At 37.9% G+C, this 25,096-nt stretch overlaps 1 protein-coding gene across 16 annotated transcripts; it reads left to right on the top strand.

Moving 5' to 3' along the window:
- The first annotated feature begins 345 nt into the window (after positions 1–345).
- Positions 346–21,293, top strand: LOC131911430 (aldo-keto reductase family 1 member C13-like). 16 transcript variants are annotated; one of them, XM_059263454.1, is made up of 14 exons: positions 347–492; positions 882–953; positions 2,319–2,410; positions 6,961–7,055; positions 7,412–7,537; positions 9,979–10,146; positions 10,950–11,066; positions 11,904–11,981; positions 12,504–12,626; positions 14,026–14,127; positions 15,612–15,721; positions 15,960–16,125; positions 19,620–19,702; positions 21,019–21,293. In XM_059263454.1, the coding sequence occupies exons 5-14, from the start codon at positions 7,454–7,456 to the stop codon at positions 21,059–21,061; spliced, it is 1,074 nt and encodes a 357-aa protein (XP_059119437.1). In that variant the 5' UTR covers positions 347–492; positions 882–953; positions 2,319–2,410; positions 6,961–7,055; positions 7,412–7,453; the 3' UTR covers positions 21,062–21,293. The 16 variants fall into 16 exon arrangements, with proteins under 16 accessions (XP_059119443.1, XP_059119442.1, XP_059119445.1 ...); XM_059263452.1 differs by having other exon boundaries at positions 2,319–2,422; XM_059263460.1 differs by lacking the exon at positions 6,961–7,055 and having other exon boundaries at positions 346–492.
- Positions 21,294–25,096: the final 3,803 nt, after the last annotated feature.

Raw genomic sequence — 25,096 nt, 5'->3', positions numbered from 1 at the left:
TCTGGAAAGGACTGACTCATGCCTGCACCCACAAATAGAACATAAATAACAGCAGGTGGTAGAAGCTGAGTCACCTTAAGCTGGCATGCTCAGGGAAGCATGCACAGTGAACCTTTTTATTTTATGGGTAATTAAAATCCTATACATATTTTGATCCTTCTGTATCTTAGATGGAAACCCAAGGAAAGTGGGCTCCTGAGGAAAGCAAGCTCCTTTCCTAGAAGTGCCTGCCCTGGAGGAGGGAGAGCAAGTGTTATGAAGGAAAGGAGAAATAGAAGTCCCTGGCTGCCAGGCCCCCAGTGCTGCTGCAGGGCTCACCCTGCTCTTATTTTGAAGAGAATGCTTGCTTCCTTGTTCTCTAAAGTGAAACTCTTGGCTGCTCTCCCTATGGTGCTTTCTTCACTCTGGAATGCAGAAGAAGCAAGACTGGAGCTGGAGTTGAGAGCAGGGGAAGCTGGAGACCTCCTGCAGGACATCTGGTGCTCAGTACAGGTCCACTTTCTTTAGCTAAAGGGCACTTTAGCTAAAGTGAGGCATTCTCCTCCTCCCTAGCCCACCTGTGGCAAGGACTCTGTTTCTGTTTGCCCCCTGCATTTTCTCACTTCTTTCATGTCTCCTAAGGTACTGAAAAATTCCCCTCTTGTTACTTTTTCTGCTGCAAGAACGCTTCAGCTTAAATGGCTCTTCTCTGTCCACCTTTTCTCTGTCACTGGCTTGCATCCCTGGTTCAATTGCCACTGCCACCCAGCCTGTCCCTTTCATTCTTTTCTTTATTCTGAAGACCTAAAGGCAGCTGTCTCTGGCTTGTTGATTGTGTGATGACCGACTGTTAGTGAAAACTTGGAATGGCCAAGGACCTTGTCTTCCTCCTTCTCCTACAGTTTTTGCCCAGATGAAACCCACTTGTGCTTCCTCTCACATGTCCTGGAAAGACACTGGAGTCCCCTGAGCAGGTTATTTTGATGTTGCACTTGCCTATCTGGAGAAGTTGCATGACTTTACAGATGCAGAGAGGATCTTTGTTCTGAGGGCTGCAGTATGGATGTCTTTTTAGCCAAGCAGCCTTCTTCATTATTCTTTGATTATGAAACCCTGGTATAACCTGGGAAAACATGACTGTTAATAGAGGGTGACCCTTACATGTCCTCATACCTTGTAGGGGTATCCTTGCCCCTGTTGCTTGGATTCTTTGGGCTGTCTTTAAAAAATATTTTGTTTAAATTATTATTATTATTATTATTATTAATTACTATTGTGTTGTATGTGCATTTGCATGTGTATAGTTTTCGGAGCACATATGTCATGCCCAGAGAGGTCAAAAGATAGTTTTGCAGATTGGCTTTCTGTTTCCACCTTTATGTAAGTTCTGGGGATCAATTGCAGGTCTTCAGACTTGCACAGAAAGTGCCTTTATCAGCCAAGCCACCTCACAGGCCCAAAGAAAATGTTTTCTTTATTTTTTTGCAATAGTGGGGATTAAGCCCAGGGCCCTGTACATATGAGGCATGCACTATGTCACTGAGTCATGTTCCCAGCTTGTGTGTATTCTTCAAAAAGCATATATGAACTCCTTACCCCTAAACGAAGCAGGGACTCTCTTTGACTCTGTTATTTGATGACAGGCACCATCTATGTTGTCAAGGAAACCAGCAAGCTCAAACACCAGGTTTAGTTGAAAAGGGGGACCATAATCAACTGGGAGAAACTCCTTGATTGCATAGACCTTAGGACAGAATTAGGCTGGTGGATGTCTGGGAGGACAGCCAAAGTACGAAGAGAGAGAGTTGACAATGGTGGGCGTCTGAGAAGGATGTTCCAGAGACTGGTCACTATTTGGTCACAAGAGGAAAATTCCCTGGTGACCCCTAAAGGGACCCAGGACTGCCCCCAGGAGGCTAGACCATGCATAGGAAGTGTGCACATTCAACCATGGTTGGAGGATAGCCTGAGTGGAGAGGGACACCTCATCTGAGATGCTGCTTACCTTTCTGATTCATGTTCCCTCTGTTTGTAGATGGGGAATCAGGCCCATCTCTATCTCATCAGATGCCGCTCCCCTGGGCTGCATCCTAAAGATCTGGGATAATTTTAACCCAGACACTCTCAAAAGAAGGCAGGATGTTTTCTTTTGCAATGAAGCCTGGCTTTACTACGAACTGGGGGTGGAAAGACTTGATCTCTGGATGGGAGCCTAAATCCAGATTCCATACTACAGTTATTGACATGCTCTTAAGAGATGAAAAAGGCAATGAGATCTCTTATGTTTAAGCTTTTTATGTTAATTACATCACTGTCCTCCTGCTTGATCTACTTTGCAGGTGAAAAAGAAAAAAAGGGAAAGTTTCCTTTGTCTACATGTGCATCCTTAAAGGAGGACAACTCTAGCTTCTGCAAAAGCTGCAAATTCCAAGTATTTATTCATGTGAGATTGTCTGCTTTAGCACTTACAGGCTTGATAGTGATTCAAAAATTCTTCGGGGAATAAAATGTAGTACAATCTGTTCTTATTGCAACATGGAGATCATTAAACGATTTGAAATTTAAAAATGTCATGTGGTAGCCCTTCAACATCAAGTGTTCCCTCTCTGAAAGCTTTTCCTTATTTATGAGTGAGAGAGGTGATCACTCTGAGAGGAGAAGGGCCTGTTTTCTGTTGTTTGTCAATGCCCATTTCCAATGTCTGGGGAAGGCTTTGCATGTTAGAAGTAGGATAAGTGCCCTGGGTGCAGCCTCTTGTCATTCACCAGCAGGTCTGTCCAGCAGGCACTAGTGGTATCTCTTTCCTCCATTGGTCCTCCAGGAAAAAGTAACTATTTGCAATCTCTCACAGTCCTTCATTGGGAACAGACACATCTTTTGTGTCCCAAACGGCAATTGCAAGGTTAGCATAGAAAGGTTTTGGCTCTCTGTGTGTTTTCTTTCATGCCTTTTATTGTTTGATAGTTCGCTGTTCAAGGTCCTTGGAAACTCCTATCATGGCCAAGTCTTGCTAGAATGTAACATTTAGAAACTCTCAGAATCATATGAGACCAAGAAAAAATATGTAAAAAATTTTTAAAAATTATCCAAGCAGAGATTATAGCTGCTTAGGACTTACAACAGACAAGAGTCTTACACTTTAACAACATGTGAACAGGTACCCATAGGTTACCTTAAGTTGTGAACATAATTTGGATTCAGTTCCTCTTGAGTAAGTTGGTATATTTGTTTATGTTACTCTGTTTCAAGTTAAGAAAGGGAATTAAACAGGAAGGGATTAGTGATTAGTAAGGAGATGATGCAAGTCACATAGTTTTGTGGAGGAGGGATTTACAGATAGTATGTATATGATAGGTAAAGGTTATTAAAATTTCTAAGGTCAGAATTCAGTGCACTGATATAAAGCCTGGCTTTAACTCAATGTAAAAGTATCTGGATTATATCATTCATAAAGGCTCAGTTAGAGAAAAATTTGTGTTTAATCAACATAATTATATTGTCTGCCAAATTTGTTAAAAATCTGTTCTTGTCTAAACTGTGAGTGTCACAGAAAATTTAGAGCTAAAAAAAGTCATCTCTCACTGTGTAAGATGGACAAAACTTTCCTTGTGGGTGTTTAAAGCCAAAGGTTGAAGTCTTAGCCCATGAGAATGAGAGATCAAAAGGATAGCCAGTGACCCTTACCTTCCAAAGTCAGCCAGAACACAGAGGGAAAAGTAACCCTTCTAAATGTTTTGCTTCTCTGGTAAGTCACCTGTCCTCTTAATTGGAGAGGCCTTAGAATTCCAAATACTGAACTCTAAGTGGCACATATTCTAGTAGTATAGTCAAAGAAAAGAGAATGTTCTCTGTGCTTCTGTGGTAAGCCATATGGTCAGCAAGAATCTGACCCATTCCTTCAGATGGCACACTTGGTAGAAGAAAATAAACAAAACAAAACAAAATAAAAACTCCTGAAAGTACCTAAGAGTTAGCCTGACATTTTTTGGGGGGGTTACTTATTTATTTTTATTTAATTAAAATTTTTTCATTTATTTTACATACCAACCACAGGCCCCTCCCTCTGCTCCCGCCTCCTGTCTATCATCCTCTCCATCTACTCCTTCTTCTTCTCCATTCAGAAGAGGGCAGGCCTCCCATGGGCTTGAACAAAGCATGGCTCATCAAGTTGAGGCAGGACTGAGCTCCTCCCCTGACAGCTAAGCACCAGTGACAGATTCTGATCTCACTGCTAGGAGTCTTACAAACAGACCAAGCTACACAACTGTTACACACAGGCAGAAGGCCTAGGTTGATCCCATGCAGGCTCCCTAACTGTTTTAGCCTGATTTTTTAATAAAGAGGGTAATTTTTTGCCTATATGGTCTTAAATGCATAAAAACAACAACAGTAGTGATGGGTGATGTCATTCTGTATGCTGTGAAAATATGTTGCTTTGACTGGTTGATAAATAAAGCTGTTTGGCTTATGGCAAGGCAGCTTGGAGGCAGGTGAAAAATCCAAACAAATAGAGAGGAAGGAGAAAGACAGAACAGAGGAGATACCACCAGCTGCCGCCATGAGAAGCAAGATGTAAAAGTGCCGGTAAGCCACAAGCCATGTGGCAAAGTATAGATTTATAGAAATGGGTTAATTTAAGATATACACACTAGGGCCGGGCAGTGGTGACACACACCTTTAATCCCAGCACTCGGGAGGCAGAGGCAGGCGGATCTCTGTGAGTTCAAGGCCAGCCTGGGCTACCAAGTGAGTTTCAGGAAAGATGCAAAGCTACACAGAGAAACCCTGTCTTGGGAAAAAAAAAAAGAAAAAGATATACAAACTAGGTAACAAGAAGTCTGCCATATCCATAGTTTAAAAATAATATTAGCCTGTGTGTGTTTATTTGGGACTGAGTGGCTGCAGGACTGGCAGGTGAGAGAGATTAGTCCTGACTGTGGACCAGGTGGGACACAGGAAAACTTTCAGCTACACAGTAATGCTATCTGTTCCAACTAAGATTCTGATTCTGACCTAGTGTAGCCAGGGAACCCCTGTGTCCCCAAACACATACAAACACAGTCATTCAGATAACTGGTTTCAGCCAGTATGAAAGAGACAATATTCAAAAGGCTGTCAAACTCCAAGGAATTAATAGCTGGGTCCACAGCCAAGAATAAAAACTTATTTTCCAGAAAGACTCAGAATGTGAAGCAAGATAAGTGCACTGAAGCAATAAACTAATTAACCACTTGTGATTTCTCTTCAAAGGGGCACCAAGGTTCAGATAAGCAGATCTATGGACCATGCACCATAGCTCCTGCTATTGAAATTATTCTTATGGGAGGTGTCTTAATGACATATTCACTCTTACCTCTGACCTCACCTGATTAAATCCTTCCTTGACTCCCATAAAAATATTTCCAAATGTTTTTCTAACGTTGTTCAAGCAGGTGTGGCCCTGATGAGCCTCTCATTCCCTACGATGTTGAACATTTTCAGTCCCTGCTCCTCCTTTAATGGATAATCAAATTTGTTGGTTGCAGAACTTAACAGATTCCTTTTCAAATAGTTATGAAAAAACATTACTCCACCTCTCCTCGACCAGATCCAGATACATCATACCTTACATTGGACCAAATGAGACAAGTTTTCCTTAGGATTTTCAAGTAAAAAAAAAAAAATTACATGTTTCTTATACCAACAGTCTCCTACAACCTTTTTCTCATGGTTTGATTTTCATCTTGTGTCTTTGATTCTTGTTCACTTAGCAACCTGGTACAACTGTTATCTTCAAGACTCCACACCCCAAAACTTTAACTGATGGTGACCAAGTGATGCTAACCTTCGACCACTATGATCACTTTCTTCTTTTAGAGTCCTTGAACTTCCTTCCTTGGAGGAATCTGTGACCCCTCATCTGGATGTTCCTTATGACAATGCCCTCACCCAGCAAGAAATAGCCAGATGAGCCACTCCCCCTGTTCCCTAGAAGATTTCAAGAGGCTAATGTTGAGCAGGAGGTTAGCTGACCAATTGTCTCTCCAAATCAGGATATAGAGAGCAATAGGTGATCCCTGAGCCTTAGGTACAGGAGCTGTGTTCTAGATGTATCAGTTGGGACTGGGCTTCTCAAATGTGCACTTCAATTAGTTGTGATTTTTTTTCTTTAATGGTCTGTGTCTGTCTCAAAGAGAAGTTTCCTTGACGAGGAATGAAGATTACACTTATCTTTGAGTATAAGAACAAATATTTAGAATATAGTTAAAGATTATAATGGTTTAATAAATGGGTGGTTATAGGTTCTCCTCCAAAAACCCATGACTTCACTAGTCCTGGGTAGTTGGCTAGGTTTCCAATACCAGGACTGATTTCCTCACTGTTGAGTGGGTATTAAGTCCAATTAGTCAGTTGTTTGTTACCACCAAAGTATACATGCCACTACTGCACACTTACAATGATTGTACCGTGGTAGTGGTCATTTTAATTGGGACAACTCGGGGCTCTTGGTAGGTTGCATAGATGGTGTAGGTGGATAGGATGTAACAATATTTGCTAGTGTTCATTCTCACTGGGCCAGTGCAAGAATTCCCAACAAATAGGACCTAAGGAGCAACAAGCGGGAGTGGTTGATTCTACCTGAATGAGCTCAAACTGGCCTCAGGAATTTTTTCACATGGGAATGTTTACCTGGTGCTGTTACCTTCTTTCTTAGTGAGCTTTTCAACTTTGGGGTTATTTAAACTCTATTCCTCACTTCTTAGACTGTACTTTGGGTAAAATCTAAGAGATGCTGGCTCTTTTCCTAAAAGTACCCACCCTAAGGCAAATATAGGTGAAGAGGTAACAGAGAGGAGAGTGTGCCTATCAGAATCAAAGCCACTGTTGCCCAGCTTGGTCTGCTCTGATTTTGAAGTCTGTTCTTGTTTCCTTGTTTGCTAAAACCCAGTGCTAACCTGCTTGCTCAATTTGCTGTGCTGTATTTGATGTTTTCTCTTCTAGGAGCAAAGAACTAAGAGTGTTACTGAGCTCGAGACTAGGGGAGACTTGAGACATGCCATAACCACAAGGGAATAATTTCTATGTAGCAAAAATAAGTAATTGTTCTTTTACCCTCTTGCAGTAGCTTGCAGTAATTTATATAGTATAAAGAGAAATTTTACTAAAACATATTATGATTATATAATGATTCACTATAGAATTATCTTTTATATATCTATATGGTACCAAATGGCATGTGAAGCAATGCTTTAAATTTCCTACCTCCCCTTTTCTATTGGTTAATTGTTAAACAGGTAATGTCACTGGTTAACCATTAGACAGTCAGAAGTACTGTTTAATCATTAATCAGAGAGTAACGCTGGTTAGCCATTGCATGGGGGTGGGGTGGGGTTGGTTACCCATTAACCAGGAAGTTGATGTACGGCCTCTATATATTCATGGTTCCACAAAGGCTGCAGGAGAATCAGAACCTTAGTCAGAAGAGTGGTAAACAATGAGTTCCAAGCAGCAACACGTGAAACTAAATGATGGCCACTTCATTCCAGCACTGGGCTTTGGCACATATAAACCCGAAGAGGTAAGAACAGTGGTGCTGTGGTGGAGGGCTCAAGAGAAAATAGGCTAAAGGACAGTGGAGGAGATAAAGCTCTCAAGTCATCCACTTCTCATGTGACTCTGGGAGACTCATCTGGTTCTGTTTCTCTAGACTAGCTCTATTCTATGTACAAGAAAGAAGATGGTTTGACTTTGTTCTGCGTCAAGGGTTGATTACATAATCAAATGCCAATTGCTTCAGTGTTTCTTGGCTTGGCAGGAGAGATCAAAGTCACCAGTCTGGAACACTGTCAGCTCCTTGATTTGATGCCAAAAGGAGGGAGGGAGGGTTCCTCATTTTAGCTCTGTATTCCAAAGTCTTTCCCTCGTACTAAAAACATTCAAGACTAAAGGAAATCAGCATACTGAATGTTTTCGTAGCTGAGAAACATAACAAATGTCCAAAGACTACTGCAGTTCTGTTTTGGGGGAGTGGTCAGTATTTTACAGTAAATGCTGCACGTGAGTTAATTAAAACATCCAACATACCACTCTCAACTGTGGGGACTGAGTGGACGCTGCAACAGTATGATGGTGAAAATGGTGTGAAATGCTGATCTTTGCTAATGGACATTAGGTTTGTAGCATAGTGATCCAGAGGGTTCTCTGAAATGAAGTGACCAAAGAGGGGAGTTTACAAACCTGGAAGGAATTTTGTATTTTAAAATCTTCTTTAGATCATGCAATTTTAAGATAAGTAAACTATTTTTTAATCTTTGAATGCAAATATTTCTCATCCGTAAGATTTACAAAGATATTTATGAAGTGCCAATGGCCATACTGCTTGGGATACAATTTATCTTCTTGGAAATATCCAAGGAGCAAGAGTGAAGAAACATGATGGGACTTAATTACTTTGTAGGATAAAGTGGCAAAAAGGAAGGGAAGGCAATGGGTCTGGAGTGATGGCTCAGTGGTTTAAGACCATTAGCTGCTCTTGCAGGGACCAGGATTTTGATCCCAGTAGCCACATGACACTTCACAACCATCAATGACTCCAGTGCTAGTGATCTGACCCCCTCTTCTGTCCTCCACAGGCACTGCATGCATGTGTTGCACAGACATACATGCAGGCAAATCATTCTCACATAAAATTAATCAAAAAACAGTTAAGAAAAAGAAAGAGAAGACAAGAGCCAAGATCACTACAGAAGCCTCAGCCTGAATAGCCCTGTAGCTAGAAAACCTGGGCAGGCCTCAGGGCTCATTGCTAAGAGCCACCATTTCACTTCATCATGAAAAGAATTTCTTTTTCTTTTTCTTTTTCTTTTTTAAATTGTTCTGATGTAGAGTCTTACTGTGTAGCCCTGGGCCTGGAATTTGCTATGTAGACAAGGCAGACCTCTAACTCAGAGATCCTCCTGCCTTTGCTTCAGGGGTACTGGGATTAAAAGTGTATGCACCATGTCTGGCTCTGATGTTTTTAAAATATATGCAAAAGGAGTTTGATGTGACTCTCTACCCTTTAACATAGGACTCTTCACAGTATTATCCAAGTCTGGCAGAGTAGGCAATAATCTTAAATTTAAGTCTGGTTATATTTTCACTAAACAAAGTAACTTTTGCTTTTAATGACTGATAACCTGCTGGGCGGTGGTCGTGTACACCTTTAATCCCAGCACTCGGGAGGCAGAGCCAGGCAGATCTCTGTGAGTTTGAGGCCAGCCTGGTCTATAGAGCGAGATCCAGGCACCAAAACTACACAGAGAAACCCTGTCTCAAAAAACAAAACAAAAAAAGGACTGATAACCTAACATGAATAATCCCTTACAAAATGAGAAATAAGTAGCTTTTTATACAGATGAGATTTCCCATATATGGTCACAATTTGATGCAGAAAATAACACAGTATTTCTTAGGAGTCTTCACTGGGAGAAGACTCATAACATTGCACTGAATTTGTATTTCTTCTCTGTTTTGTCCCAAGCACCTTTCTCGTGTGACCCCACTATATAAATTATAACAGGACTATTCCTATATGCTCAGTTCTGTAAGCCCTTTTAGTATAATTACTGAATTTGAGGACTGTTTGAGGTTCTCTGATGCAAATGATTGACCATTTTTGCATAGGTGTGAAGAAGTTATGGGATGTGAAATTCTCATTATTATCCTGGAAGGACTCAATGAAAGTAAGTTGAGACCTATTACCTCAAATGCTCAACTAACCTAAGATATGGAGAAAAGGTGATTCTCCTGAAATCACCTCCATGTCTGTGATCTCCAGAGTTACTATTCGTGGATATGTTAAGTTTCACAGGAGGTGAAATTTCAGTGGTCAGGAAACCAGTCTCTTGTGATGTAGTAAAGTGGTGTGCAAATGACATAAGAATATAAGATTCCTCCTTTTCTAGAAAACTGTCTATTAGATCCACTTGAACAACCTCTCTTAAGTGTCTTTAAATACTGCTTTTGGTTCCTCCTTAGGTTCCTGAAAATAAGCCCCTGGAGGCTATAAATTTAGCTATAGAGGCTGGGTTCCGCCATATCGATACTGCTTATGTGTATCAAACAGAAAAAGATGTAGGGCAGGCTATTCGAAGCAAGATTGCAGCTGGCATTGTGAAGAGGGAAGACATATTCGTTGTTACAAAGGTATTGTGTGCATAATGTTCAGGTGAACATATTAATTGAAATGTGATATAAGCAAGTAAATACTTATTTGATTGGATAATTCATTAATTGATAAAATATACATACTGGTACAACTTTTATTTAATATAATTCATAGATGAGTTCCAGCACGAAGCACAGAAAAAGATTATGACCTCTACCAATGTATCACTCTAAAGTCCTTTGCTTTTATGAGCTTCAGTTCAAAGCAGTGTATTTTTTTTACATGGGCTGTAAATTCAAGTAAAACTACGAAATTGTGGCTTTCTGAATCTCTTTGATAGCTTTGTAAAATCTGTTATATTCCAAATACTAATTTTTACCTTTAAATATTGAAAAGCAGTAAAAGAGAACTTTCATATGAAAGGTTAAAGTACATTTATTAGTGTCCATCACACATTAAAATGTCATCTGTTGCTTCTGTTCAATGATGTAAACAAAGGGATGCTAATTCTTCTCTAATACTAAGAATGGATCAAATAATTTGATTAATAACTGCTTTTGATCTCTGTGAGATGTAATTCAGAGACTAAATATTATTAGTAGTAGATATAAGTTTTATCTATTGAGAAATTTTCTTTTCTTTTTGAAGGATTAAAAACAAACATGTAATCATGTTCATATGTGTAAGTCAGATTAGTGAAAGCCACAGAACAAAGGGAATTTTATGTCGTATGATTATAAGTTTCTATGTAGTAAAAATGTATCAATATTAGAGAAAATAAAACCTCCATATTTGGATAATTTACTAATCCAGGATTACTTCATTTCTTTCATGTAAATAGCTTTGGTGCACTTTCTTTAGACCAGAGCTGGTTCGATCTAACTTGGAAAAATCATTGAAAAACCTTCAACTGGATTATGTTGACCTCTATATCATTCATTACCCAGTGCCAATGAAGGTAGGAAATTTGAGTGATCAGACTTAATCAACTTTAATAAGGACATGGTTATTATTTTTCTGGATGGTCAAGATAAAATTCTATTATATTTTTCTGTAAACTCAATTTCTGCATTATGTAGTCCACTCAAAGTAGATTACACAAATTGCCATAAAATAGGAAGCCAAAGCAATTGCTAGAATTATGGATTCAAAAAATAATCTTCAAAAATGTCACTATTTATGCATTCCTTATATTACATCAGTAGGTATTTGGGTTTTATTCCAGCATTTTATTTTTTTGTGTCATTGAGACAGTTCAAGCTTCCTGGTTATTACCTCCTTATAGCATCGTTGAGTTTTCCACCATCAAAATTAGCTTTGCATATAACCTTGAATGGCCATCTTTAGTGGACATAGTTTCCTTTTGACCAAATATATTCAGGTAAAGAAAGAATCAGTGATTGTTTGGCCTGGGTCAGGAGTGAAATCCATTACTACTGAAGGTCAAAGTTGTATGTTTGCTGAATTTCTCAGTGAAAGAGAAATATCTCAACAGAAGTATGAATAAGAAATGACAAAATAATGGACATCAGCTAGGAGACTATAGGTAGATACATGAGAATACCATTTAATAATAATAATAATAATAATAATATATGTAAAACTACATTTATGAATTTTACATGAGACTAGTTCAAGCATCTAAGAGTACTCCTAATAATTCCATGTACATATCACCTTGTAAATGTATGTAGAATGATGCTCCAATTAAGACATATTTAGTGTCCCATTTCTAGCTCTTCCTATGAGATACTTTTGTTTAGTCAGATCATTGTGAAGACTGTTTCTATTCCAGCCAGGGGAGAATCTGTTTCCAGAAGATGAACATGGGAAAACGTTATTGGACACTGTGGATATCTGTGCCACATGGGAGGTGAGAAGTTGAAAGAGGAACAACAGAGGAGCTGAGAGAGGGAAATCAGGTCATGCTTGAGAAAATGGGGTATATGCCTCTGTGTAGAAATTCATTATGTTTATATAGTGTGTTACTGGAGTGAAGGGGAGCCATGAATTACTACAGTGTAATAAAGGGAAACGAAGGGGTACTCAGGACGACAGAAATGACTGTATTTTGCCAGCATATGTAGTGTGAAAATCTCTGCTTCTTAGTGAGGACACACTAAGTAAATTCCTTTATGGCTGTCACTTTCTTCCTCTATCATCTTCACTCTTTTGGTTTCTTCATATTCAGTTTCAGTGATCATCTGGGCAGTGTCTCCCTAGAGCCTCCTTTTCAGTGTTAGTGTGATAGTGATCAAACTCAGGGTCTTTCACACACTGGCAAGTGCTCTGCCCATTGAGCTGTATGTCCAGAGCTAGATGGTGTACTCTTAACTGTTTCATCCTGCATTTGTTTCAACGTAAATATGACTCTTCACAACTCTTTCATTTCTAGGCCATGGAGAAGTGTAAGGATGCAGGATTGGTCAAGTCCATTGGAGTGTCCAACTTTAATAGCAGGCAGCTGGAGAAAATCCTGAATAAGCCTGGGCTTAAGTACAAGCCTGTCTGTAACCAGGTGAGAAACGTCACACTCCTCTTCATCTTGCACACATTTCCTTATTTCTGTTCTGATGCCTCCAGTCCATTTGCTCCTTCCTCAATTCATCTTATTTTCATGGAAAAGAAGATTCTAAGAGCAGTGTCACTGTAGCAAAGGATACTTTAAGGTTCTACAATTCAATTTTGGACTATTAAATTTTTGGAAAATGAGGCCGTACCATAGTGTCCAACTGGTACAGACTGTGGAGATTTAAAGTGGTCCAGGAAGCAGACTTATCCATGAGCTGGGAAAATGTAATGTATCGGACAAATGGAGGTGCTGGCAAATGGACTGATTTAATGAGAAGTCCAAAAAACATGAAATGAGCAGGAAAAGGAAAGAATGAAAATGGGAGAGATGAGTGGGCATGGCAGTTTTGGAGATAAAGGAATTATTCCTTCCTTTTAGTATATCTGGTCTTGGGATTTTGAAACAGAGACATAGCTGAAATTTCTGACTTGAAATTTTAGACTAGAATTCTAAAAACCATGTACATTTCACTGATTGCCTGTTTATGGTGATATTAGTGTTGGATAAACTCCACACTCAGAGACCATATGCAGAACATACAGTTGATTCTGTGTTGAAAACCTCCTGGTGAGCTTTTCTTTTCTTCCTCCTCTCCTAAAAGTAACTTAAATGCATATATTCTGTGAGTGGTCCTTTGTTCTTTATTATAATTTAACACATTCTCACCATGTAACAAATATTGTTGTCTGGAAACAGTAGTGAACCGGCTACTATGATAGCAAAGAAGAGACTGGCAGACAGTTAAAGTATTTCACTAGAGACCAGAATAAGGAAAGCATCTTATTGGGTGCACAAGAATAGGGCAGTGTGCTGGACATAACAGAAGCATTGCCTGGCACAGGCCCCACCACCATTCCACTGCACTCACTGTTGGAAGGCCTTGCTGCCTGGTCAGAGGTTGCAGTCCATCATGGCCTGGCAGCTTTTTCCAAAAGCTTGGCACATAGAGACCCTCTCCCTCTCCAGTGAAACTTTCTACCTGCCCTTATCTGGATAATGTCTCTGGGTCCAGAGTGTTGACCTTATCTAAAAGCTGTCTCTAAGCCAGATGCCTGATTTATCCTTAGCTTGACCCTTGGCACAGATTCCTGCTAGAAGACTTGTGCTAGAAGCTCTGCTATAGGACCCTACTGCCACATATGAAGCCTTGAGATAGGAGTGTGCCATTTAATGCAAATTAGAGTTTGTCTCCAAACTTCCCAATCCGATATATTCCTTATAGTCTGGGATAAAGTTGAGCTTATTTACTGAAGTCTGTCTCCCAAGGGGCTGTTTCCTTCATACCCACAGTCGACCTAACCCTGTTCCTGACTTCTAATCCCTTCATCCTCATGGACCAATGCAGCCAACGATCTGGAAGAAGAGGCAGAACTGCACCTCTCTATCCCTTCCTCTTTCTTCTTTGTTGCCCAAGAAGTTTGTCTCTACTTTGAAGTCATCTGTACATGTAGGATTTCATGTATCCACAAGGTCTAGGACTCACAAATGAGAGAAAAAGTGAGGTGCTTGTCTTTCAGCAACTAACTTAATTTACTTATTGTGATTATCTCCAATGCATTAATTCCTCTGCAAACAGCTTAACTTTATACATTTTTATAGCTAAAAACTTCCATTGTGTTTTGAAATCACATTGCTCCATTCTTTCCTCTGTTGTTGGTTGCTGTGTTGGTTCCCTAACTTAGCTATCATGAACTGGTCTGCTGTTAGCAGCCTTCTCCCCACAGAAAATACAATTTTGGGTCATTAAGTCTTTACATAATAACACAAAATTGTGACTTTCCGGTATAAATATTCAATATTTTTGTAGACTTGGTATTAATTTTCTCAAAATTTTCTTATCATAATTTTCATCAAACATCTTGAATAATTGATAGACTGATGCAGACTATTTCTGCTTCTTACCTAACCTATATCTCAAAACAGTGAGGTTGTCACCTGGACAAATAAACCTATATAGGGTATATCTCCACATATATGTAATATTTTCTTTAATTTTCAAAATTACATTCGTGTGTGCATGAATGTATGCCTCTCTCTCTCTCTCTCTCTCTCTCTCTCTCTCTCTCTCTCTCTCTCTCTCTCTCTTTGTGTGTGTGTGTGTTATGATGCATATGTGGAGGAGGACAGGAGATTACTTGTGAGTTTTATGGAACAAACTCAGGTCTGGCTGGGCAATAAGTATCTTAACTCACTGAGCCATCTCACTGACCCTCTTTCTGCAACATTCTTATAAAGTTGCTCTAAGTAGTTTCTTTGAGTGTTCTCCTTCAGAGAGCTCAGAAAATATGTCCTAATAATGAAGATGTTATCAGACATTGTCAGACTTATATTTAGAGAAATTAACAACAATTCTATTACTGAATCTGAACCTATCTATATTTAAATTTCCCAACGATTTCTGGAAACATCTTTAAGCCAACACTATGTTTTCTCTTTGTAATGCAAAATAGAATTTAAACTTCAAGATCTGGTTCATAGAATTAGTTTATCACCAGAAAATTTTTTTTGTGTATCATATTAGTAATATAGATGTGAAATTAAGTTTTAAAGACACAGATTATATTGATATTCTAAGTATGTTACATTTTCTTTTTTTTCTTTTTCTTTCTTTCTTTCTTTCTTTCTTTCTTTCTTTCTTTCTTTCTTTCTTTCTTTCTTTCTTTCTTTCTTTCTTTTTTTGGTTTTTCGAGACAGGGATTTTCTGTGTAGTTTTGGTGCCTGTCCTGGATCTCGATCTGTAGACCAGGCTGGCCTCAAACTCACAGAGATCCACTGGCTCTTCTTCCCAAGTACTGGGATTAAAGGCATGGGCCACCACCGCCCGGCTTGTTACATTTTCTTATTGAGGTACTTACCTTTAGTGATCCTCTTTTACATGAACATTAGCATCTCACATAATCAGATATCATCTTTCTGTCTGTCCATCTATAGGTGGAATGCCATCTTTACCTGAACCAGAGCAAGCTGTTGAACTACTGCAAGTCAAAGAACATTGTTCTAGTTGCCTACTGTGCTCTTGGATCTCAGCGTCCTAAACGATGGTAAGGACAGTAAGGAGATTACTTCAAACACCAGTATTGGTGAAATATTTTCAATACTATAAACTTACTTATCAGAAACTCATTTTGAATTTGCTCAGGGATAGAGGAGAATTTGCATGTTTGACATCTTGGTGATGGAAATGTTGCTGGTCCAAGGACTCTTTTGAAGACCCCTGGTTTTGAAGCCTCCGAACAATTCTCAGCTTTTGAAGCTAAAAATATCTGCCTTTTTTTCCAGGGTGGATCCAAACTCCCCAGTTCTCTTGAATGATCCAGTTCTTTGTGACATGGCGAAAAAACACAAGCGAAGTCCAGCCCAGATTGCTCTTCGTTACCATCTTCAACGTGGAATTGTGGTCCTTGCCCAGAGTTACAAAGAAAATGAGATAAAAGAGAACTTACAGGTGACCAGGGAGGCTGTGGGCATCAGGACTCTTACACATCATCTCTCTTCTATTTTCTTCTTTGAAATCTCTCAGGGAATTTTTTGGATAAGTCAATCTCCCTATCATTTCCTACTCATGTGAAATTTCAGTTGCTTTCAGAAATGTTTTTGTTCTACTCTACAATACAATCGACAACTTAGCTTGATAAAATTAGATTTAGAGAGAGCACAGAAATTTAGAATTGAGAATTAAGTCAGCCATGCACTTTGACCATCTTTGCAATGGATCTTTTCATTGTCAGATGACATGAGAGTTTAAGTTTGGGCAGATATTTTCATATGATAAATTTTTGTGGCTTTATTTTGCATTTGACTTGCATATTCACATGTTTTATTTTATTTTTGTTTATGTGTATAGATGTTTTGGCTGCATACATGTCTGTGCACCATGTACATGCCTAGTACCTGCACAGGCCAGAAAAGGGTATCACATGCCCTGGAACTGGATTTGTGGATGATTGTGAGCTGCCCTGTGGGTCCTGGGATTCTAATATGCTCTGGAAGAGAAGCTCTGGTGTCTGAACCACTGAGCCATGGCCAGCATCATGCTCACATATTTTAATATGGATGTATTTATTTCTTTTGAGTTGTTTTACAGGCTAAATGTATATTCTTTTCTTGAGACTTACCTATGTTGATGATCTTCTCTTTTCAACTACAAGAACTTTATTATACCATTACCTACAACAGTTGAAAAATGAACCAGCCCCAACCTAGTGCTTTAATATAAAGATTATTTGTTTATTTCATTATTCTATGATTTTACAACTTTCTAGAGTTCTCCCAGAACACTGAGGCATCTGTCTACCTTGAGTTTACTCAAGTATGTTCACAGAACTGTTGTGTGTGTATTTGCAAGTGATGAAGTCCATCTGCCTCAGGATATAGTTGGTCTCTTGCCTAATGTTCTTTAGCTTCAGATAGTTTTCATTCACTAGCCAATTGGCATAGGCTTAGTTCCTCACATATTCTTCTTTCAATTCATTGAGTAGGTATTTGCAAAGACTTTAAACCTAGGCAAACGATTATCTGTCATTTATTCTGCTAAGTTAAGAGCTGGGAGATGGCTCAGTGATTAAAGCTCTTGCCAAGCAAACATGGATCTGCAGAACTCATATAATTCCATGTGGGCGTGGTGCCCCCTCTAATTCCAACTTTTCAGACAGAGATAAAAGATCCCCAGAGTAAGCTGACTAGTGAAAATAGCCATATTAGTGAGCTCTGGGTCTAACGGACAGATCCTGCCTCAATGAATAAGGTGCAAGAGCTGTGAGGATGAAGCCTGGTATCAACCTCAGGCTTTCACATGCCATTCACACACATGTGAGCACCTACATGAAAAACACACATGCATGCCATACATACAGACATGGAAATAGCAAAAGGATAGTAGCAGCTAAAATTAAAGGAGTGAGAATATGGACCTGCCTGTTGGAGAAGTAGGTGCATATTTGCATGGAGTGTGGAGACTGGGAAATATGAGTTGTAATTAATTTCCTGCATTTATATCTTCTCCATATAAATTACCTTGCACATTCAGATACATTTACTCTATCCTAAATTCTGCTGTGTTTTCATTCTCCCTCTCTCCCTCCCTCCCTCCCTCCCTCTCTCTTCCTTTGTTTATTTTCATGAGCAGAAATTTCTCTTTATTGTGTTTCTTCATTCCTTTACTTTGTGGTTAAATGTCATGTCCTTTTCCTTATTTGGAATAGAACATCATATGCCATATATATATATATATATATATATATATATATATATATATTCAAAAATGTTACATTATTTCTTCCCAAACTCTAATTGAAGTACAGTTTCTGAAATAATGTAAAATAAAAATTGAAATAACACTTAATAATGTTCTAAGTGGCTATGTATGTGGTATTGCCAGCAAGAATAATTATATTCATGGATTCTCTTTGTCTTACTTATACTCACCCCTTTTCAAAATATGACAAATTACCTTGCCTTAAATGGCTACTTAAATAAGACCTCGATAAAAACAATGCCAGTAGACACTCCTACTTGTAAGGCAGAAATCTCATAGGGGATCATAATTAGATAAAGAACTATAAACGATTAAAGAATTCTAAGAGCCTAAGATCTGAAGAATTGGTCTCCCTTAGGATGGGCTCCTTGTTTATCCAATACCAACTGGCTGGCCATGAAATCATAAACATACAAGCAACACTAAACAGATTCATCAGGCTGAATTTATGTGTGTGTGTGTGTGTGTGTGTGTGTGTGTGTGTGTGTATGTGTGTGTGTAGAATAATTTAACAAAAGAGACCACGAATTTGGGAGAGAGCAACAAGGAGACATGTGAAAGTTTGAGAGAGGAAAGCAAAGGGTGGGAGGATGATATAATTATATTTTAATAAAAAATAAAAATATGATTTTCTGGACAGATAATACTTAAAAATGTAAGAATTTCATCATTTATTATTGCTTACTTTGATTACATCTTTTAGTGCTTAAATATCTAAACATTAAACGTCCATAAATTGAGAAAGAACTGAAGTTTTGAAATATTAAGAATTTTAATATGTACCTATAATGGGAATTTATAATTTTAAGTGGACTTTTAGTATATTAATAACTTTCTTAGTTTTTTCTATTAATGTATTTGTATATATTATTAGATTTATTGATAGAGATGTGGTGCTACTTATCATCTTTTAATAATATATTCTTTGCTTTTTGTTAGTTTTTAAATATAAAGATTTGCTCAGCGCTTTTTACTAGATGGATCAGTCGCTAGATTTTGACACTTTAAGCTTTTTCTCCTCCCTCCCGGCCTCCCTCCCTCTCTGCCTCCCTCCCTCCCTGCCTCCCTCCCTCCTTCCCTTACTCCTTCCCTCCCTCTCATTCTCTCTCCTTCTCTCCCTCCTTCCCTACCTCCTTTCCCTTCTTCTATTTATTTATCACCATTTTTGGAGAAATAACAAAGGATTTGATGATCTATTTATGTCACTATTTTAGAAATTAGTAAAAATTGTTTTTATGTAAAATAACCCAGTACCAGCCGTTGAAATCTTCTTCAAGTCAAATTCTTTCTTTATTGGAAATGATGAAATTAACACTTGAATAATTCTTGACTTAAATTGTGTTGCAAAGAATTGTTCCTATTCATGTAAGTATTAAAATTAAGTGGTTCAGAAATTTACTCTAGATTTTTTGTAAACTATCAATTTGTTCTTTGAATAACATCAGGTTTATATCTGCTGCATTTCCTTTTGATATATTATACTGCTTCAACATATCTCAAAAGTGATTTCCTTTAACTTTTGTCTGACCCATTGACCACTTGAGTATCTTGCTTGATGTTTAATAACTTTCAGAAATTTTTTTGGTATATTAAAAAGTTGCCTTTAAAGAATAAAATGGGATTCACTTGGGTTTTAAAAATTTGCAAATTGGTAGTGTCCTAAAATGTTTCTAATTGTTCAATAGGTACTTGAATTTGAACTGCCATTGGAGGATATGAAAATCCTAGATAGCCTGAACAGAAATTTAAGATATGCACCTGCTCCATTGTAAGTCACTCTTATAAATGTGCCACAATTTATTTTAGCTTCTGTCTTTTCCTTTTCAGTGAATGTTTGTTCAGAAACCAATCACTTCATTAGTTTCTTGAAAGCTGCCATTAAGACTGTTATTTTAACTTTTATTTTTCTTGTTTCTGAGTCATGAATATCTCAATACTGAAAATAAAGTTTATGCAGAAAGAGATTTAACACCAAGGGAAGACTAGGAAAAAAAGTTCCATCACTGATGAAATTGATAGCCTTTAAAAATCTTTATTCCTGCCGGGCGGTGGTGGCGCACGCCTTTAATCCCAGCACTCGGGAGGCAGAGCCAGGCGGATCTCTGTGAGTTCGAGGCCAGCCTGGGCTACCAAGTGAGTTCCAGGAAAGACGCAAAGCTACACAGAGAAACCCTGTCTCGAAAAAAAAAAAAACAAAAAAAATCTTTATTCCTCCTTATTGCTCAATGATTATATAATTTTATATTTCATACATATTTCAAATAAAGACAAACTAGGGACACATGATCCCTTTTATCTGTGGAGATTTTAATTCACAATGGAAGTAAATATAATAATTTTAAAAGAGGTATACAGTTTGCAAAGACTGGCATGCTCATTATCATTGCTAATAGAGTATTTTATTAATAGAGTGAATTGAAGGATAAAGATGAAACATAATGCATGTTAGAGAGTGGCAAGCATTTAGTAATTCTTGCCACCTATTAAATATTTTAGTAAGTAACAATTTTGTCATTTTATATTTTGTAATGGTGCTAAACTATAGAGATCTACAAATTATATGTTGAGTTTAATCTTTAGACATAGAAATCTGTCTCATTAGAGACATTATCTGAATGCAACACATTATGTTGATGGTCAGTGCATAAATACTGCACAAATTAAGTTGCAAGGAAATAAGTACCTATAAGCTGTATTCTCCACATTATTTTGTGATTATCAATGATTAGACCTTCATTAAATATGACATTAAGTTTCTGCTTTTATTGAGAGACTGAAATGATACATAATCTTTCCTCCTGTGCTTGACAGACTGACTATAGAAGTAAAAGGAAGGTACATGTATCAGTGTCTGTCTCTATGTTTTCCTGCTCTAGGCAAGAGAATTTAATTTAAAAAATTCAGTCATACTTTTTAAAAAACATTTCCTTCATAGTCAAGTTTAAAAAAATAAAACAGCAGATTCTGCAACCAGCCATGAAAATTAAGTGGTCAAGTCTAAAGATAGCATCATAGATATCTGCCTTTACTACCATAGAAATGAACCCAAGCATTAATATTTTATATTTTTCTTTTCTATTTTAGTGGTGAGGGCCACCCAGAATACCCCTTTTCTGATGAATTTTAATGTGGTGGCCTGTGTCATGACTTCTATCTCAAGTCTCAACATATCTCTATATGGATAATGATGTGGGCAACATCTGAGATGCTGTTGATAGAACATATCTCACTTCTGCTCAATCTGAACTGCTTAACAACTCAACTTCAGCTAGTTATGACCATCAGTCCACCATAATTCATTACATTTTCATCATGCTTTGAAATAATGCTAATGTTTCCTATAAAAAGGTCTTTCTTTAGTACTGTGTGCGTTTCTTTCCTCATTTGTTTTCTTTTGAGTCTTTGAGACCAAAAATTAACTTCTGTGGAAGTCTGGGGGCAGAGTTTAGGAAGTGATAATTTAAGGGGTTGTAGTGGGTGGAGACCTTCTGCTCTAGCAAAGTTACAGGTAGCAGATATTTGGGAGAATGGTCAACTGTCCTGTAAGCCCCAAAGAAAACACACTGCATGTGGTTCATGCTTCTCAGTCTGGAAAGTAAGGCATTCTTGGGAAGACTGACCAACAGTGCCAGGGATCCCTAGCAGCATCTAAATACCAGAGCCCTGGGAATGGTGAGTGAGATGTTCCTGAGATAGTGTTGACTCATAAGGTGACAGGGGGTTTGAGTAAGGCACTGATCTCTGGGTATAAAGTATGTCATTAGGAGCCATTCTGTTGCTGTTCCTTTATTAGAATCATAGTCGATTTTCCTTAGAACCTATGACCTATTTAATCTCAGGTTCTTGGCCTTAATAACAGTGTCAGGTATGGCTTGCATCTTGAGGAGCAGGCCTTAAATCTAATAAAGTGGGGTTGGCTACTTCCATAACATAGGTGTCACTATTCCACCAGCACTTCTTGCTGACGAACACTGTTATAGGTTGCAGGGCTTGTAGATGAGTTATATTGATGATTACCTTTCTTCTCAGGTAGCATGAGAAGTTTATAGTAGTCAGTTTACTAGTCAGTAGGGTTGAAGCTTCTAGTTGGGCACCAGATTTATTTCTCTATGTTTTATGATATAAATATAAATATGATCTTACTCAAAAAGAGCCTGCCTATGTTTCACAGACTCTAGAGCATTGTCTTATTTTCATAATAATAAAGTACAATTTCAAGTAAATGAAAACAGCAACAACAAAACACCAAAAAAAAAATGTGGGGCTATGAAGTTTCACATTCTCATATAGAAACATCAATGATTTATTTGATATTGGCTAACTGACATTATACAGACTCTTGGAAACAGTCAAATGTCTACAGCAACAAAATAAAGAGTCAAACAAAATAAATGAGATTTTAATTGGTAGGAAAATTTTCTGTTTTACACAGCTTTGCCAAACATAACCAGTGTGATCTTGGTTGATAGGTCACATTCACAGTTAACCAATTTCTTGCTTTAAAGTAGAGTAATTATCCTAGAAGTTACAATAACTTATCTTATTGGTCCCATGCTTTGAAGATTCATCAAAACAAAGTTACGCTTATCATGTATATAATGATTCACCCTTTCCTCTCAGCCCTAGATGTACCTTAACATCATAGAGGACTGCTGAAACCAGGGCAATGCCTGCGGTTTATGGTGCTGTTTTTTATTTATCTTAGAAATAATTTGCCATAGAATCTTTGTAAACTATAAAAGTAGATGGAAATAAGCTTTGATTTTACTTGCTCTTGAGAAAATGATTGACTAATATCTGTTCCCATAATATGGAAAACTGACCATGATTCTACAACATTTGAGGAGAAAATTTGATACCCTTTTGGATATCATACTGCCTATTCCTCATTTTTTTAAAATTTTTCTTCCTCTTTAAAAAATTCCCTTTACTGAAAATAGATTCTTTCCTCAAACAATATATCTTGATTACATTTTCCCCTCCCTCTACTCCTCTAAATTCCTCCCTTCTTCCCCTCCCATCCATATCCACCCCCTTTTAGTCTCTCATTAGAAAAGAACAGGATTCTAATAGATAACAACCAAACAATAACATAAAATATAATAAGATAAAACAAAACCATCACATCAAGGTTGGACAAGGCAACCAACAGAATGCAAAGTTCCCCCAAGGAAGGAACAAAAAAATCAGACCTACTCATTCACATATTCAGGAGTCCCATAAAAATACTAAATTGAAGCTGTAATTTTGTTACTACTCTTTTCTTTTTTAATTTTTTTTTTAGACCAGTAGCATGTAGTTTTGCCCTAGGCCTCTGGGTTATCTAGTCTTTGGTTCTTGGTCACCCAAGCCATGTAGGGTATGGGTTCCGTCTTCTGGAGTGGGTCTTAAGTCAAATTGGACATTGTTTGATTTCTCCCACAAGCTTTGTGGCACCATTGCGCTAGCATATTTTGCAGTCAGGATAGCATTGTAGATGGAAAGGTTTGCATCTGGGTTTGTGTTTACATTTCTCCTTTGGCAGCCTGCAGAGTACCTTCCCATATCAAAGATACTAGAATGTAGGGGTGAAGGCTCTGTGTAGGTACCAAGGCAAACTCTCCATTTCAATGTATTGTGTGGGTGTTGTCTTCAACAATGGGGCCTCACTGTTAGTATGTGCAGAGCAACTTAATGCCCTGTCAACAGGTTGGATTATTTGGAGGTTCTATGGAACCCTTTTTGTCAACAGCTCAATTGGATGTAACCCAGTCCCAGTACTGGAAGCTTCATTTGATGACAAGAGATAGCCAGTTGGGACTCTATCTTCCCCATTATTTGATACTTTATTAGAATCACCTTCATATATTTTAGGAAGTGTCCACTGCACTATGTTTTCATATCACCCCTCAAATGCCCCACGATTCTAGCTGTCTTGCTCCTAATTCCCTCCATCAAGTCCATTTCCCCTCCCACTTCCCACCACATCCTCACATTCCCATCCCCCTTGTCCCCACTCCACCTATAAAATGTAATCTATTTTTCCCTCCCAGAGAGATCCATGTGTCCCATCTAGTCACTTCTTTTTTTAACCTAACACCTCAATGTCTATAGATTGTAGCTTTGTTATCAATTATTTAATGGATAACATCCACATAGAAGAAATACCATGTTATCTTTCTGAGTCTGGGATACCTCACTCAGAATGATTTTCATAGTGGTTGTTCAAGTCTGCACTCCCACCAGCACTGGAGGAGTGTTTCCTTTGCTCCACACCTTCCCAAGAATGAGCTATCATTTGTGTTATTTATCTTTCCTATTCTCACAGGTGCAAGATGGAATCTCAAAGTAGTTTCTATTTGCATTGCCCTGATGACTAAGGATGTCAAACATTTAAGTGTTTCTTAGTCATTTGAGTTTTCTCTATTGAGAATTTTGTTTAGATTTGTATCCCATTTTTAAATTGGATTATTTATGTTTTATATATATATATAGTTTCTTGAAAAAATATATAAATATTGGATATTAGTATTGGATATATATATTGGATATTAGTCCTCTATCTGATGTAGGGTCAGTGAAAATGTTTTCCCAGCCCATAGACTGCTCCTTTGTCATATTGACGGTGTCCTTTGCCTTACAGAAGCTTTTCAGTTTCATGAGGTCTCATTTAATAATTGTTGATCTTAGTGTATATGTGTTCTGTTCAGAAAGCCTTCTCCTGTGCCAATAAGTTCAAGGCTATTCCCCACTTTCTTTTTCCAGGTCCAGTGTACCTGGTTTTATGTTGAGGTATTTGATCCATTTGGACTTGAGTTTTATGCAGGGTGATAAGTAAGAATCTATTTGCATTCTTCTACACGCAGACTAAAGTTTGACTATTACTTGAAGATGTTATCTTTTTTTCTAATGTGTATTTCTGGTTTCTTCTTAAAAAAACAAAAACAAACAAACAAAAACAAACAAACAAAAACAAACAAGTCATGTGTCCATAGGCAAGTGGATTTGTTTCTGAGTTTTTAATCCGAGTCCATTGATCAATGTGTCTGTTTTTATGCCAGTAACCTGACTTTTTTTAGTTCTATAGTTCTGTAGTAGAACTATTAGGAATGACAATACCATCATAAGTTCTTTTATTGTTCAGGATTGTTTTATCTCTCCTGGATTTTTGTTTTTCCATATC

This window comes from Peromyscus eremicus, chromosome 5 (genome assembly GCF_949786415.1).
Source record: "Peromyscus eremicus chromosome 5, PerEre_H2_v1, whole genome shotgun sequence".
NCBI lineage: Eukaryota > Metazoa > Chordata > Mammalia > Rodentia > Cricetidae > Peromyscus > Peromyscus eremicus.
The sequence above is the reverse complement of the archived record's forward strand: the minus strand, read 5'-3'. Positions and strand labels throughout refer to the sequence as shown.

Bases quoted from the DNA above. Each gene is read 5' to 3' on its own strand.
- LOC131911430 (XM_059263462.1), top strand. From the start codon at position 7,454: ATGAGTTCCAAGCAGCAACACGTGAAACTAAATGATGGCCACTTCATT. The intron at 16,126-19,619 runs GTGACCAGGGAG...ATTGTTCAATAG, and splicing joins AGATAAAAGAGAACTTACAG to GTACTTGAATTTGAACTGCC. The intron at 19,703-21,018 runs GTAAGTCACTCT...TTTCTATTTTAG, and splicing joins AGATATGCACCTGCTCCATT to TGGTGAGGGCCACCCAGAAT.